This window comes from Cherax quadricarinatus, chromosome 51 (assembly GCF_038502225.1).
Source record: "Cherax quadricarinatus isolate ZL_2023a chromosome 51, ASM3850222v1, whole genome shotgun sequence".
NCBI lineage: Eukaryota > Metazoa > Arthropoda > Malacostraca > Decapoda > Parastacidae > Cherax > Cherax quadricarinatus.
In genome coordinates, this window is record NC_091342.1 from 7,859,635 (window position 1) to 7,875,471 (window position 15,837).

The 15,837-nt window shown below is 43.6% G+C and overlaps 1 protein-coding gene across 7 annotated transcripts in view; it reads left to right on the forward strand.

The window, feature by feature from the left end:
* LOC128694706 (retinol-binding protein pinta) overlaps positions 1–15,837 on the forward strand; it is an 82,704-nt gene that overhangs the window by 32,533 nt on the left and 34,334 nt on the right. Inside the window, exon 4 of one of the 7 annotated variants that reach the window (XM_070095783.1) lies at positions 7,761–8,019. The exons of the other annotated variants lie outside the window; for them this stretch is intronic. Coding sequence (XP_069951884.1) covers positions 7,761–8,019 — 259 coding nt within the window. The remainder of the gene's footprint in view (positions 1–7,760; positions 8,020–15,837) is intronic. 7 annotated transcript variants of the gene reach the window in all.

Genomic DNA, 15,837 nt, shown 5'->3' on the forward strand with positions numbered 1-15,837 from the left:
TAACTTGAAGACAGTAGAACTATGTACAGAAGATGAGGTAATCAGTTCCTCAACCTTGGAGTAGGTGCGAAGAGCACCATAGTCGTGGAGATTCTGAAGCAGAAGCAAGGAGCCTGGCGCTTATATAGTAACGTCAGGTGTAGCAGACGAGGGCATAGTTACTGGTAGGTGGGATTCCCCAGTGGAAGTAGGTCCTTCCCAAAGAGATGGGTTAGTTGCAGCAGCCGTGAAGAAGGTCTTGTAGATGTCCCCTGAACCAAGATTCCATGATGTTGCAGTGTCTGACAAGTTGTGCAAGAAAGGTATAAAATACCGACAATATGAAAGTTAAGACACATGTGCAACATCTGGATATCTTTATTGTAGACGTTTCGCCATCCAGTGGCTTTATCAATACAAATTCTAGGACATAACTGGATGGCGAAACGTCTACAATAAAGATATCCAGATGTTGCACATGTGTTTTAACTTTCATATTGTCGGTATTTTATACCTTTCTTGCACAACTTGTCAGACACTGCAACATCATGGAATCTTGGTTCAGGGGACATCTACAAGACCTTCTTCACGGCTGCTGCAACTAACCCATCTCTTTGGGAAGGACCTACTTCCACTGGGGAATCCCACCTACCAGTAACTATGCCCTCGTCTGCTACACCTGACGTTACTATATAAGCGCCAGGCTCCTTGCTTCTGCTTCAGAATCTCCACGACTATGGTGCTCTTCGCACCTACTCCAAGGTTGAGGAACTGATTACCTCATCTTCTGTACATAGTTCTACTGTCTTCAAGTTATGTCCTAGAATTTGTATTGATAAAGCCACTGGATGGCGAAACGTCTACAATAAAGATATCCAGATGTTGCACATGTGTCTTAACTTTCATATTGTCGGTATTTTATACCTTTCTTGCACAATAAGAACCTTCACAGTCATCATGCACACAAGAGGCTCACAGTCACAAAGTACCAGACTTCATACCTTGCTAAATTAAAGCTCCATCTTACTCATACCAGTTTCTCAACTCTCACTTCGCATAACACATGTCATTAAAAATTCCCTGACACCAAGCCACACACTTGACCCAGACAACTCGCATTACACCTCTTGTCCTCCAAATGCACCATCACGCCCGCGCCTTCCTCAAGAAGCCAGCCTCGTCACGTCCCCTAAATGTGTAATGCCCATAAGTCCTCCACTCGAAAGCTACGATATCCATCTGAAAATTTGAAATACCATCTATTCCCAGTGATATCCTTATTCCTCCTTTGTGTCCCATAAAATATCGCTGCCAGGGCCCTAATTCGCTCACCCACCGGCGCTCTCCTTAAACCCCACGAAGTATACACGAAGTCGGCTACCAGATAACCCATCGCATTTTGTACCGGCACCCCCCCCCCCCCACATCCAAGCTTAATGCCCGTAGAACACAAATACCACCCCCACCCACCATACGTAAAACCCTGCTAAACCACTCCCTCACTGCTTCCAACCTTTCACAAAAATATACTGCATGGAAAACAGTGTCAATACCCCCACACTCACAACATTACCGTCCCTCCTGCACACGCCTATTACCTAATACCTCCCCGACGGCAATATATTATGGAGAAATTTAAACATTACTTCCCGCACCACAGCCTTCAATCGCAACCCTTGCAGGCGCCCCCATATATCACTCCATGCATACATCGGATACAAACCCACAACCCTAGCAACTACCTCCCCACCACCCACCCGAGCCAGTGTACCTATCTTAACCCCGCAGGGTTCCCTTGCATAACACAACAACCTCAACATTCTCTCACACACCTGAACATCCCTACCCCTCGCCCAACATACCAAGTCCCTTCTCACCCATGCCAAACCTGTACCTGTGATTCTGCCCTTCGTCAAATATGTTTAACGTACATACCCAACAACCTTTGATGCAGCGCCATTAACCCCAGCCCTCCCTGGCGTACCGGTAAACACAACATCTCTCGACAACCATTCACAACCCGAACCCCAAATATATTGATACACGCGCTTCAACAGACGCTTCTCATCACATGTTTCCAAGGGATATATATCTGCCACATGCCATAGCTTACTATACAGTTTCACATTCACCACAATAGCACGCTGGTGCAGCGTCAAACCTCCTGTACGCAAACCTGCTAATCTACCCAAAACCCTGTCTACAGCTTCTTTCGAATTCACCTTCTGTGCCTCCAGGATATTTTCCATGTGAACAACCCCACATACCTTAAGTCTACTTACCAGGGACCAACCTTCACCCTGTTCGTATACTCCACCCACACCATCCCCCACCCTCAATAACATCGACTTATCTCTATTAAGCGTCATCCCTGTTGCCATGCCAAAACTCTCCACCAACTCACTAACCCTAGTTAAATCTTCAGACCTTCTAAATAGCACTGTGGTGTCATCAACATATCCAACGATCCCCGGTTCCACAGACACCCCATCCCTCACCATCCCTTCCCATACGCCCCAACGCGCAGCCCTATGGAACGGGTCCTGGAGTAATGCAAAGAGAAGCTGCGACACAGGGCATCCCTGCCTTAAGCCCCTTTCCATCCTAACAGGTTAACCTAATCTACCATTCACTTGTACCCTAACCGTTGCCTGCTCATACAACACCTTAGTCCAACTGACGATTTCCCTCCCAAACCCCTGCCATTGCATAAACTTCCACAATGCCTCACGCTCCACACAGTCATACGCTGCATGCCAATCTAATGCTAAAACCCACCCTTGATGTTTCCCCCACTTTCATCTATTAACCTACGTATAATCCCCTGCCCCACACACATCGAACACCCAGGCACTCCACACTGACCCTCGTCCAAAACGCTGGCAAGAACACCTTTCAACCTATTTCCTAACACTAGCAAAGATCTTGTAATTGCCACACATAAAAGTGATCGAACGGTAGTCATGCACACATTCACAAGACTTTTTTTTAGGGACCATGACCACTACACCCGTTCTCTGCTGTTCCCCCAATCTACCCCTGGTTTTCATGGCATTAAATAACTCCACTAAAAACCCATGCAAACACTCCCAGTTTTCCCTATAAAAATCACAAGGGATGCCATCAATACCAGGCGATTTACCCATGCTCATCCCGTCCACTGCCACCCTAATCTCCTCCTCACTTATAGGCCCACCCAAACTCAATCGATCTTTATGCACTAGATTACAGTTTACCCATTCACCCATTGCACCTAACGCCTCACAATTAACCCCCACACTTTTACCATTTTTCTCGTACCACGCATCCACATAACCCATACCCTCTGTTGACGAAAGCACCTGCCCCTGACGATATCCCGCCAATTGCTCCTGTACCCGCAAACTCATCCCCTCTGTTGCCCTACGACGTGTCCCCTGCTCCCGCAAGACATACGCCGATGGATGGTCCCCCCATAAGACCTCATCAAGGCCCCCCGCAACCCTTGCAGCATCAAAATTGCGATTTTGAATATCCCTAATCCGTTGTTTCAAACCCTCAATCTCACCCATCGGATATGCACCCCCCCTCCCATATAGCATTCCTGTAGTTGACCCTCAAGGTAATTTAAAATCCCATATTGAAACTGCCTCTCTTCCTTTCCCCTCTTCTGATAAAAATCCCTCACCTTTCCCTTACCGACCGAGTCCCACCACCCAATGACATAAACCCCCCCCCCTGCATCAGCCCACCACCTTTTCCAAGCACGCACAAAAGATTCCCTCCCCTCCCCTGTTTTCAATAACCCAACATTCATCTTCCAGAAACCTCTGAAACGCTTCAGCAAACCCTCCCAATTTAAATCCACCAGAACCCCTCGATGATCAGAGAAGCTTACATTCAATGCACACACACTGCTCACCCCCCCCCCCCCCCCCCCCGAGATACATAAATACGATCAAGCCTCGCCGCATAATCACGCTTAATAAACGTATGCGTCACTTCGCTCACCTCCCCTCCAACATCCACTACATTCACACCTCTCAACAGATCCCCTAAAACCCCCCCAAAAAAAACCCTTCCCCTAGGCTCTACATCCTTACGTCGGACAACACAGTTCCAATCACCCCCTATAATTGTAATACCCGGCAGCGATCTGAAATGGTAGACAAGGACATCCCTAAAGAATCTATTTTTAACACCCATGTTCCCTTCCGCCTGCCCATACACCCCAATGAAACCCACCCGAACCCCTACCCACATACCCTCGACCCTAACCACCCGCCCCTCCTCCCCTACCTCACACCTATGCAAAAGAAACGGGCTGGCTTCCTTAATAGTGCCACACCACCTTTCAGTTGTGTAGAGCAACCCATGTACACGTCATATCTGGTAATTGACAATTCACCTAAATATTTATAATTATGCTCCTGCAAGAACACAAGGTCTGGCACATATCTCCTCAAATAACCCTCCAGAACTTTATATTTGCCCACTGCCTTCAACCCATTAACATTTAAAGTAAGACACCTGAAGGCGTAATGAGGGCTTTCCCTTAGACACTCTAACACACTTAGAACCCTGGCGAGAAACCCCACCCCGCCCCCCACACTTCTCATCGCCTTCCCCTTGCTCACGCTCTACACTCTTTAAACCACCTTTCTTTCTAGGCGTCAGATCATGCCAGGTTTTCTTCCCAGTCCTTTGCCCAGGCGTCAAAACATCCTCACTATCAGAAATGACAGCCGTCCTCTTGCGAGAGCCACGCTTCTCACGCTTCGCCTCCTCCTGGGCATCTTCCCTGTGGACCTCCACTGCCACACTCTGAACCCGCCCCTCATCACTCACAACCTTCTCATTGAGGCCACCCACCTCAGCCTCTACACTCACATCATCCAAGCCAGCATTGTCCGAAACATCCAGTAAGTCGTCCAGGGCCTCCTGAATTGTAGCTTCCAAAACATGGTGCGCAATTGCAGACTCCTCACCACTCTTCGCCGACACCAAGCCTATGTCCTCGTCAAGTCCAGTGAGTGTCACACACTCAGGCGATGACGCCTCCTCCCTCTCCACCTCCACACTCCACGCCTCCCGTGACAAAGGCTTACGTTGTGTTGCCGTTGCACAAGTCAGTTGGTCCGTAGGACCATCAGATCCCACCTCAGCATCAGGTTTCCCACGTCTCATTGGACAAATCGGCGCTAAGTGGTCGTACACCCCCACACACACGGCACGTACGCCTCTGACCTGTGTATGTTGCGTACACCTGAGTCCGGAAGTCCTCCATTCCCACATAAGATGCACAAATTTTTAAATAAATAAATAAATAAATAAATAAATAAATAGGATGCCTTAGGGACATTTTCAAGGAAAACGTCCCTTCAGGGAAGCCAACTAGTGGCCCATCTCGCCAACGTCCCAATGTCGCCATGTGGATCGTCCCATATCGTCCAAACACCTGCCGTAAATCACTTTCATCAGCCTCGAAAGGTACATTACGCACCTTGACCCAGGTGTAGAATCTTGATACGTCATGAAGACGGACACTAACGCCAGGGGTAACCGTCTTAACCACGTCCTGATACTTGGCCACCATGTTGTCATATGTACTGCTCAGCTGGAACTTAACGAAAATGCGTGCCACACCATTCAGTGAGACTCCATAAAGATCTTCATTAGCGATGCCGTACGTATCCCGCAATATCGCAGTCAGCAACATGTTGGTATTCTGGGCAGTAAGCACGCCCCTCACTAATTCCAGTGTTCACACGTCTGCGGCCACTCTCCGCCATGATGAAAATACTGTCACCTGCCACCAGGGGTCAGAGCACAGTTCCAAGTACGTCCTCTCTACTTAAGTTGAGAGACGAATATGAAAACTGCGCAGAAAGCCAGATGATTCGGGAGCTACTGCGCAACCTGTCCGCACGGCCCGAGAGCGATGTGGACAATGAAACATCTTATTACTACATGTACAAGGTATACAGTCCTAGCTGACATCAATGACATATACTATATAGAAAGCCGCTTGTTATGCAGAGCATTTAATACAAATTAGGTCAGTTTTGTCCCAGGATGCGACCCACACCAGTCGACTAGCACCCAGGCATCTATTTTACTGATAGGTGAACATGGACAGCAGGTGTCTTATAGAGACAAGTTCTGATGTTTTCCAGCCGTACTGGGGATTCGATCCCCGGACCTCAGCATATGAGCTGAGTGCGCTAGCGATCAAGTTAGTGACACCTAAAATATCGCCCGTTACAAAGGTACTGAGACTATTTTTATATTAAAGCCTATCTAGTGTACATGTGTCATCTCTACATGTCACCTGTACAGTGACTTCGTCAGGTTATCCTAGGTTAAATCTTCAAAATTTATGACCAGTTTATGCTAGTAACAACTATGTGCTTAATGTAACCATTGTAGGGATTTATAATACGTTGTCAAATCACCTATATTTAAACATCAGTAAACCTATTCAAAGTGGTTTTTAAAAAACAGCGACACAACCTGTCATAGCGGAGGCGATGATGGTTCAAGGCTGGTACGTGGTTTCTTTTCGTTTATTCTCAAAGCAGTTCTCCAGATGTTTACTTCATGAAGAGCGAGACATTACATTATTTTCCTGGATCTTTAGTGACAGTAGCGTCCTGTACCGACTCCAGAATGGCCATGAAACCACTTTCAGGCAATCACTTATTGGAAGAAACCAATACCTGAGTTCTATCCATCCATTATGGTACTTTGTGGAACCGGTTTTCCCCACGACTCAATGACGAATCACGGATCATCCACAAGCAAAAGACAGTGGCTAATAATAGAGCATAAGTTGGTGTTGTGAGCCATGTCTCGCTAACTGAAATGTTACTGACAGCTCTTCTGTCATTAAAAGTCATCAGTAGAAAGCATATGAGATTAAGCAGGACAACAGTTACACCCCATACAATAGATTTGGATATACTACCTGTTGCTGTACCTAAATGGCTCTGCCATTCATCAAGTCGAATATTTCGCAACACTGAGTGACCCAAACGAGTTTAGCGTTTTTTTTTTTGTAAATACAACAACAAATACATAACAACGACATACGCTTGTAGCAGATCATATGATGTCGAGCCTTCGATGGGGTTTGAGTATCGATTAGTTACAAGTTTCCTTAATATCGATCACTGTTCGCTCTCATGGACGGGCTAATATATATATATATATATATATATATATATATATATATATATATATATATATATATATATATATATATATATATATATATATATATATACACCTATATATGTAAGGATGACTCAGCCCGTCCACGAGAACGAGCAGTGATCGACAGCATTAAGGAAACTTGTAACTAATCGATACTCAAACCCCATCGAAGGCTCGACATCATATGATCTGCTACAAACGTATGTCGTTATCACATATTTATTATTAAATTTACAAAAAAACAAAAACGCTAAACTCGTTTTTGTCACTCAGCGTTGCAGCAACAGGTAGTATATCGTAATCATCTATTGTATGGGATGTAACTGTTGTCCTGGCTTAATCTCTTATGCTTTCTATTGATGACTTTTAATGACAGAAGAGCTTTGGTGGTAGACTCGCTTACCAATTTGTAAAATGGTTTTGGACTATCTGTAGTGACATTTCCTTGCAGAACCTCAGTTAATGTAGAAATATCTTTTGCCGAGTTTGATTGTAACACTGTTACAATCAGCCTACTCATGAAACAGCCTAATAATAGAGCGTAAGTTGGTGTTGTGAGGCATGTCTCGCTAACTGAAGTGTTACAGTATAATGCTGCCGTTGCCCGGGCACGACCATCTGGGACGCAAGGTAATCTTAGGCCGATGGGGAGTATACGACCCTCAACAAGTTTCCGTGGATGACATGAATAGGGCAAGTCTTATGATATCCGACATTTTGGCAGAAGAAGATGAGCAAACTACCATAACTGGTTCTGTTTTTGTGGGTGATTCTGAAGGCATGACGATGGCACACATAGCAAGCTTCACCCCGTCACTCATGAAGAAGTCCATGGTGCTATGGCAGGTGAGTTCTTGGCTCTTTCACTAAGGGCCCGGGTAAGCTTCCCGCCTGACAAAATCTGAATACAAGCGTCTTTATCTCTAATGCCTATGTTCACCTAGCAGTAAATAAGCACCTAGGAGTTAGTCGACTGGTTTTGGGTCGCATCCTCGGTGATGGTTGTATTCCTTAATTAAGTCTTTGTTTTAAAATAAATTAAAGTATGATAACAGCTTAAAGTCTGAGCATTGAATTATGTAAAAATAAACTATTGGCCAAGATGTCTATGGTGGTATGGCAGGTAAGTCCTTGGCTCTCTTATCTCTCGTTAGACAAAATTTGGTGTAACACCAGGTAGCTGATAAATTCTTTTCAGTTATTTAAACAGTATCATGTTGCGAGTCTTTGGTCTCGCATCTGATGGTCGAAACGTCCTTGGTTCCAAGATAGGTAAGTCCTTATAGCGTCGGCCTGGAGTTTTACGACTCTCGAACCGCGAGTTCAAGCCCCACCCATGGTATGGTTTAAGTATGGTTTAAGTAAATCCTTGTTCCCTCAGTTAAAAAGTTCGAGGGCAGTGTCAGCACACCATTGTCGTTGGTCTATTAAAAACTCTTCAATTAATGCAATGAATCTGAGGTTACACATGTATGAAACGAGTATAAAACAACACAGTGTATACATAGTGTATAGTGTATACTACAGTGGCTCCCTAGTATATAGATGATAAAGGCTAAAGTGTCATTTGAAAAAAGGTGAATTTGTAAATGAAGTGATAAGCCTATAGAGGCAGGTGCCAGAAGTCGCCAGAAACTTACCACAGAGGTCAGTAAGTAAGTTAGTAAGTTTATTCAGGTATACACAAATACAGTTACATAGAATTATCATACATAGCAGCATATGTGTAGAGAACCTAGGATAACCCAAAAAAGTCAGACAGAGTGACTTATTTCCATTGGGGTCCTTTTACCTTATTATTATAATATAAAGGTTATAATATTTTCTTATTATTCTATAATGAAGATAACATCTTATTATCATACTAAAAAGACTATCTACTACACGAGGGTCATTAAGACTATCTACAATACGAGGGTCATTACTAGGAATAAGGTAAAATTTACACGTATGTTAGATAAAAAATAGAAAATCATTCCCCTCCCTTTCTGTAGCTACATTCATCAGACACCTTTTGGCACTCTTCTTGAACTGGTTCATGCTATGACTGGCTTTGACATGTGCGGGTAGTCTGTTCCATTCCTTTATTGCTGTACAATAAAAGGTGTTTGAAGCCTGGCCAATGACTGTGGGTACTACAAAGTTGTGCTCTCTCCCCCTAGTACTATGATTGCTTTGGTTCCCAACCTTGACAAAATTGACAGCAAGATATTCTGGACATTGTTTGTGAGCAATTTTATAAACATGATTTAGCTTCAGTTGTTTTACTCTGTCTTCAACATTCAGCATATCCAACTGCTGTAATTCATCCTGGCCTACATGTTCTCTTGGTCCCAGCCCCAGGATGAATCTTACGATTTTGTTCTGGGTGATTTGCAGTCTATCTTTCAGTTTTCTTGTCAAGGCAGAGTACCAAGAAGAGCAAGCGTAATCCATATGGCATTGTATAAGGGCTAGACATAGGGTCCTGCAAGCCTCAGTAGGTAGACACTGTGCTTGTCTATACAGGAACTTCAGTCTGGCATTCGCTTTCTTTACTACACTGTTCCCTATCAATTCTCCTGACATGCATGGGTCAAAGGGGATTCCCAAATATTTTACTGATGAAACCAAAGTGATGGGCTCCCCATTACATTGAACATTAAAGTTATTTACCCTTCTCAGTTTATGTTTCGTGCCAAAGAGAATGGCTTCAGCTTTCCCTATGTGTAATGATAGTTTGTTGTCTACTAACCATTTGCTGCAGGACTCCAGTTCCAGTGTTAAAACATTAGCAATATCTTGTGGGTCTTTACCTGACACTAACAGAGCACTGTCATCTGCATACAGTAGGAGTTTGCACTTGACACTGATAGGCATATCATTGACATAACATAAGAATAATAAGGGACCCAGAATACTACCTTGGGGAACTCCACATGTTATCGGCAGGGGTTCTGATTCTGTTTTGTTGATTTTGACTATTTGTCTCCTGTTGCTAAGGTAGGACTTAAACCAGTCTACAGAACCTATACCGATAGCTTGAAGTTTATTACATAATATACTATTGTGGTTGACAGTATCGAAGGCCTTTTGCAGGTCTAAGGTTACCATACCTATGAGGTTCCCCTTTGACATTTCAGTTCTCAGGTAATCCATCAGATTAATAAGGGAGGTGTCGGTTGAGTAGGATCTTCTAAAGCCCGATTGATAGCTATGGAGAATGTTGTTGTCATTAAGGTACTTAACTACTTGAGAATACACTGCCCTCTCTAGAATTTTAGATATTATACTGAGTATACTAACAGGCCTATAGTTGCTTACATCAGACCTACTATTTTTCTTGAAGATAGGAGTAACTCTGGCCTCCTTGAACCCCTCCGGTACGGTATTAGTGGTGATTGATAGATTTATTATGTGAGCAATAGGGATTGACAGTTCAGAAGCACCATCTTTTAGGAACTTAGATGGGATGTTATCAGGGCCTGTGCTCTTAGTTGGGTTTAACCTGCTTAGTTCTTTTTGAATAAAGTCATGAGATACACTTACTAGTTGACAACTGTTTGGGGTTACCCCTTTATTGGTATAGTATGTTTGAAACTTATCAGAGTCTGTGTTAAAGGTATTTGATGCAGCTGGTAGTTTACTTACTAGTGTTGATGCAACAGATGTGTAGTATGAATTAAAGCAATTTGCCACCTTAGATGTTTCATGGCATACCTCATTATCGATAGTGAGTACTATGTTAGACCTATCTACTGGCTTATGGCTATACCCCAAATGTTTTAGTTGTTGCCAGAGCTTTCTGGGGTTATGCTTATACTCTTCAATTTTTGAGCAGTAGTGCTTTGCCTTTGCTCCTTTTATAAGTCTCTGTACTCTGTTCCTCACCCTTTGGAATTCATTTAGTGCTGCAATATCCTGTCTGTTTGCTTTAAATCTTTTTAGCAGCTGGTCTCTGAATTTCATATTATCTAATATCTCAGTATTCATCCAGGGTTCAGTTCTTCATTTAATCCTAACCTCTTTAACTGGTGCAATATTATCAAGGATGGTAGTGAACATTGTTTTGAATTTTTCCCAGGCATCGTTTACGTCCGTGCAACTTGTTATCTCTGTCCAGTCACAATTGTGTAGCCTATTTACCAGTCTTTCTTTACTGTAGTTTCTAGTTGACCTCATTTTTATTGTCCTGTGTAGGCCTATCCTATCCCTAGTGATTTTCCTGGTGCAGTAAATGATGAAATGATCACTAAGACCTGTGGTAATGACGCCTGACTGACTAACGTTCTCAGAGCGGTTACAAAGTATGTGGTCAATTAGGGTGGCTGAGAACTGTGTGATCCGGGTTGGAGTATTAATTAGTTGAGTGTAACTATTTAATCCTAGAATTTGCTTATACCTTTTGCATAGCCCGTTATTTTGCTGCTGAAAACAGATATTGAAGTCACCCAGTATTATTGTCTCGCAATTGTTTTCAACTCCGGACAAGACTCTGGAAAAGTCTTCTAAGAACTGGTCCTGGGTAGGAGGGCGGTAACTAGTTCCTACTAAGATGGGTTTGGTCTTAGGAAGCAGCACTTCAAACCATAGAATCTCCAGTTTATTGTTATTTAAATCAGGTCTTGGGTTGTAAGCTAAGTCATTTCTAATGTAGGCACATACTCCACCACCCTTTCTGTTCCTATCTAAGCATTTTATATTGTAACCATCTATTTTGACCTCGTCGTCAGTCACCGTATCATCCAACCAAGATTCAGAGATGGTTATAACTGCCGCCCTAATTTTGTTAGCTAGAATCCTAATCTCTGCCAATTTAGGAAGAAGTGATCTTGCATTGACATGAATAAAGTGAAGGCCTGTTTTCATAAAACAATCATAATCATCAATATATGGCAATGGGTCATTTGTATTAAATTTAGGTAAATCAATGTCATCACTGCTAAAGGGTAACTGTGCCAAAGTGCATTTGTTACACACAAAATGAATTCTGGCACCGTTGTTATAATTGTACATACATCCATCATGCACCCACCCCTTACACATTTTACATAAGGTGCCTTTTCTGTTTTTCATGCGTACTTTAGTACAGTGTATGCACCTGTTTGGTAGTGTTTGAGATAATAATGGCTGTATTGTCTCACATTAACCTATGTATGCATTACATATGGAGTTAAGGTTATCATTCCTAGCTACTAGACCGTCATTATCGCCGTCATTTATCTGTCTGTTTTGCCTCTGCACAATAGTTTGAGGTCCTGGATTAATTTGGATATCACCACTTAAGAGCGCTACAATAAGAGCTGTGTGCCACTGTTTTTGTTTGGGTATGCGGTGTTGCCATACCTTGCAGTGGTGTTGTTGTCTCCTGACCTGTTCTGCTGACTCAGCCATTTTTAAAACACTGAGGGGAGTAACGCCACCTACAACCTGACTTTCCTTGAGTTTATAGATATATTTGGCGTTTTCTGCTCTGATTCTCTCACTGTACACTGGTCAGCTGAATATAGGTCAGCTACTAAAACATTAACCTTGACTGCTTAACTATTCACTTCTTTCTCACGACTGGCACTGAGGGATATCCGACCTATAACCTTGGAGTTTTGTACTGTTGATTTGACGATGTCTCCTGTGTTTCCCTCTCGTTAGCACTGGTACAGGTGATATGATGGTGGTACAAATATGATGCTACTGTCAACAGATGAATTTCACTTCGCTAGTTGTACGTCTGGCAGTAGCGGCTGTTTGGATGCCGGTCAGCCATGTTTAAATGCTCAATTCTTTCCCTCGTTTGGCACTGAAGAAAAAAGTCCTACAGACCTGTCATTTCCTTGGAGATTTAGTTGATCAGGTTTTCTGCCATGTTGCCTTCCCGTTAAACACTGGTGCAGTTGATATGGAGGTCAGTTATTTCATTGTAGTGGAAAACGTCTCATGTCTGGTTCACGTCTGGCAGCAGGTCTGGTACTTGAATGCCGATCCCTCTTTTGTCATATTTAGTCCATTTCGTTGTCGTCACCGTCAGTTTTTATGTCACTATAGGTTCCTTGCATGTTGTTGCAGCAGTACTTGCAAATTTGGCCATCACTGGAGTTCGGATAGGCCCAGGGGACGGCAAGATATAGGAGCAGCCTTGTTGCTGCTTGCTGCGGCTGCGTGCTGTGGTGAGCTGTTTTAATAATCTTCCTGGCCTGCTAGTGTACTCGCATATAATCTAGTGATACCAGTGAATAGCAGAATACAGTGTTGTAGTAGCAACTAACCAGTATTATAATGGTACTTAGTGGAGTGGAGTGACTTTCATTAGTTTCTTTTTTCTTGAAATACCAGACGTATACTATGAATCTCATATAACCTGTAGTTACCAGCGGTCGCAATATACACAACGAGAAGCAATTATTACTACAGAAAAAGCGTCCTTCCTCCAAAATTTCCACCAGTCAACTATAGTGATAATATAGCATTTATTGTGGTGGAGACGAAAAAAAACTAGAAAAGCTAGATACAGCGATTGATAAACAAGGGTTGAGGCTCCACCGTTCGTCATTGTAGGAGCTGCCAGCAATCACCAGTTCTTCAACACGCAAGTTATACTTTTGTATCTATCAAATCACATATTACTCGGGTAGATAATTTCAAGTAGATCCTTCATGTGTTAGCCCAAATCACCGACCAGTATGTTTTAAATAAGTGACCAAGTCCTAACCGATACAAGCTGGGAAGATATACTAAGCAACACAGACCCCAACTTATTCCTAGAGCAGATTAACTTGGTGGCACTCGATGTATGCACAAGGCTTATTCCTCTAAGAAAAAGGAGAAGTAGATGTAAAATAGAAAGAGACAGGCGCTCCCTTTACAGGCGACGGAAAAGAATAACAGAGCGGCTAAAAGAGGTCAATATATCTGAAATGCGTAGGGAGACACTGGTCAGAGAAATAGCAAGCATCGAACTTAAGCTAAAGGAATCTTATAGGAGTCAAGAATCGCGGGAAGAACTAAAAGCCATAAATGAAATCGAAAGAAACCCAAAGTATTTCTTCTCCTATGCCAAATCAAAGTCAAGAACAACGTCCAGTATTGGGCCCCTACTTAAACAAGATGGGTCCTACACAGATGACAGCAAGGAAATGAGTGAGCTACTCAAGTCCCAATATGACTCAGTTTTTAGCAAGCCGCTAACCAGACTGAGTCAAAGATCAAAATGAATTTTTTTATGAGAGAGCCACAGAATTTGGTTAACACAAGCCTATCCGATGTTATCCTGACGCCAAATGACTTCGAACAGGCGATAAATGACATGCCCATGCACTCTGCCCCAGGGCCAGATTCATGGAACTCCGTGTTCATCAAGAACTGCAAGAAGCCCCTATCACGAGCCTTTTCCATCCTATGGAGAGGGAGCATGGACACGGGGGTCGTCCCACAGTTACTAAAATCAACAGACATAGCCCCACTCCACAAAGGGGGCAGTAAAGCAACAGCAAAGAACTACAGACCAATAGCACTAACATCCCATATGAAAATCTTTGAAAGGATCCTAAGAAGCAAGATTACCACCCATCTAGAAACCCATCAGCTACACAACCCAGGGCAACATGGGTTTAGAACAGGTCGCTCCTGTCTGTCTCAACTATTGGATCACTATGACAAGGTCCTAGATGCACTAAAAGACAAACAGAATGCAGATGTAATATATACAGACTTTGCAAAAGCCTTCAACAAGTGTGACCATGGCGTAATAGTGCACAAAATGCATGCTAAAGGAATAACAGGAAAAGTCGGTCGATGGATCTATAATTTCCTCACTAACAGAACACAGAGAGTAGTCGTCAACAGAGTAAAGTCCGAGGCAGCTACAGTGAAAAGCTCTGTTCCACAAGGCACGGTACTCGCTCCCATCTTGTTCCTTATCCTCATATCCGACATAGACAAGGATGTCAGCCACAGCACTGTGTCTTCCTTTGCAGATGACGCCCGAATCTGCATGACAGTGTCTTCCATTGCAGACACTGCAAGGCTCCAGGTGGACATCAACCAAATTTTTCAGTGGGCTGCAGAAAACAATATGAAGTTCAACGATGAGAAATTTCAATTACTCAGATATGGTAAACACGAGGAAATTAAATCTTCATCAGAGTACAAAACAAATTCTGGCCACAAAATAGAGCGAAACACCAACGTCCAAGTGTAGACAGCCTGTAATGTCTGCACAGACAGCCCATGCTGTGTGTCAGCTTAGTTCATATTTCGTGCCACTTAAGTGTTGCCCTCTGTAGCCAGGCCTCTCGGTAGGCACGCCAGCCTGTCTGCCCATGCCCCGCTCTCACTCTCACAGCGGCCTAGCAGGAAGACACAAGTACTAGTAGCTCTCTCCTAGGCCGACCGACTTGATAGACACAAGTGCTCCCCCTCCACGGACTGGCTTGCGGTCACTCCCTCACACTGCCCGTTGTGTACTCACTCCTATCCAATTAAAGCCAAACTAGTCCACGGCCGTATCATTGCTACCTATGCTACCTTCATCGGCACTAAACCGCTGTTCAGCAGCAAGACACAAGGCCAACTAGCTCTCTCTCTCGTGGGATGGCCCTGCCCGGGCCATGGGCTCAAACACACAAGCCTGTTTAACCACCACGACACTTTTCAATAAAGCGAGAAGCCTCCGAAGAAGTTTATCTTTCA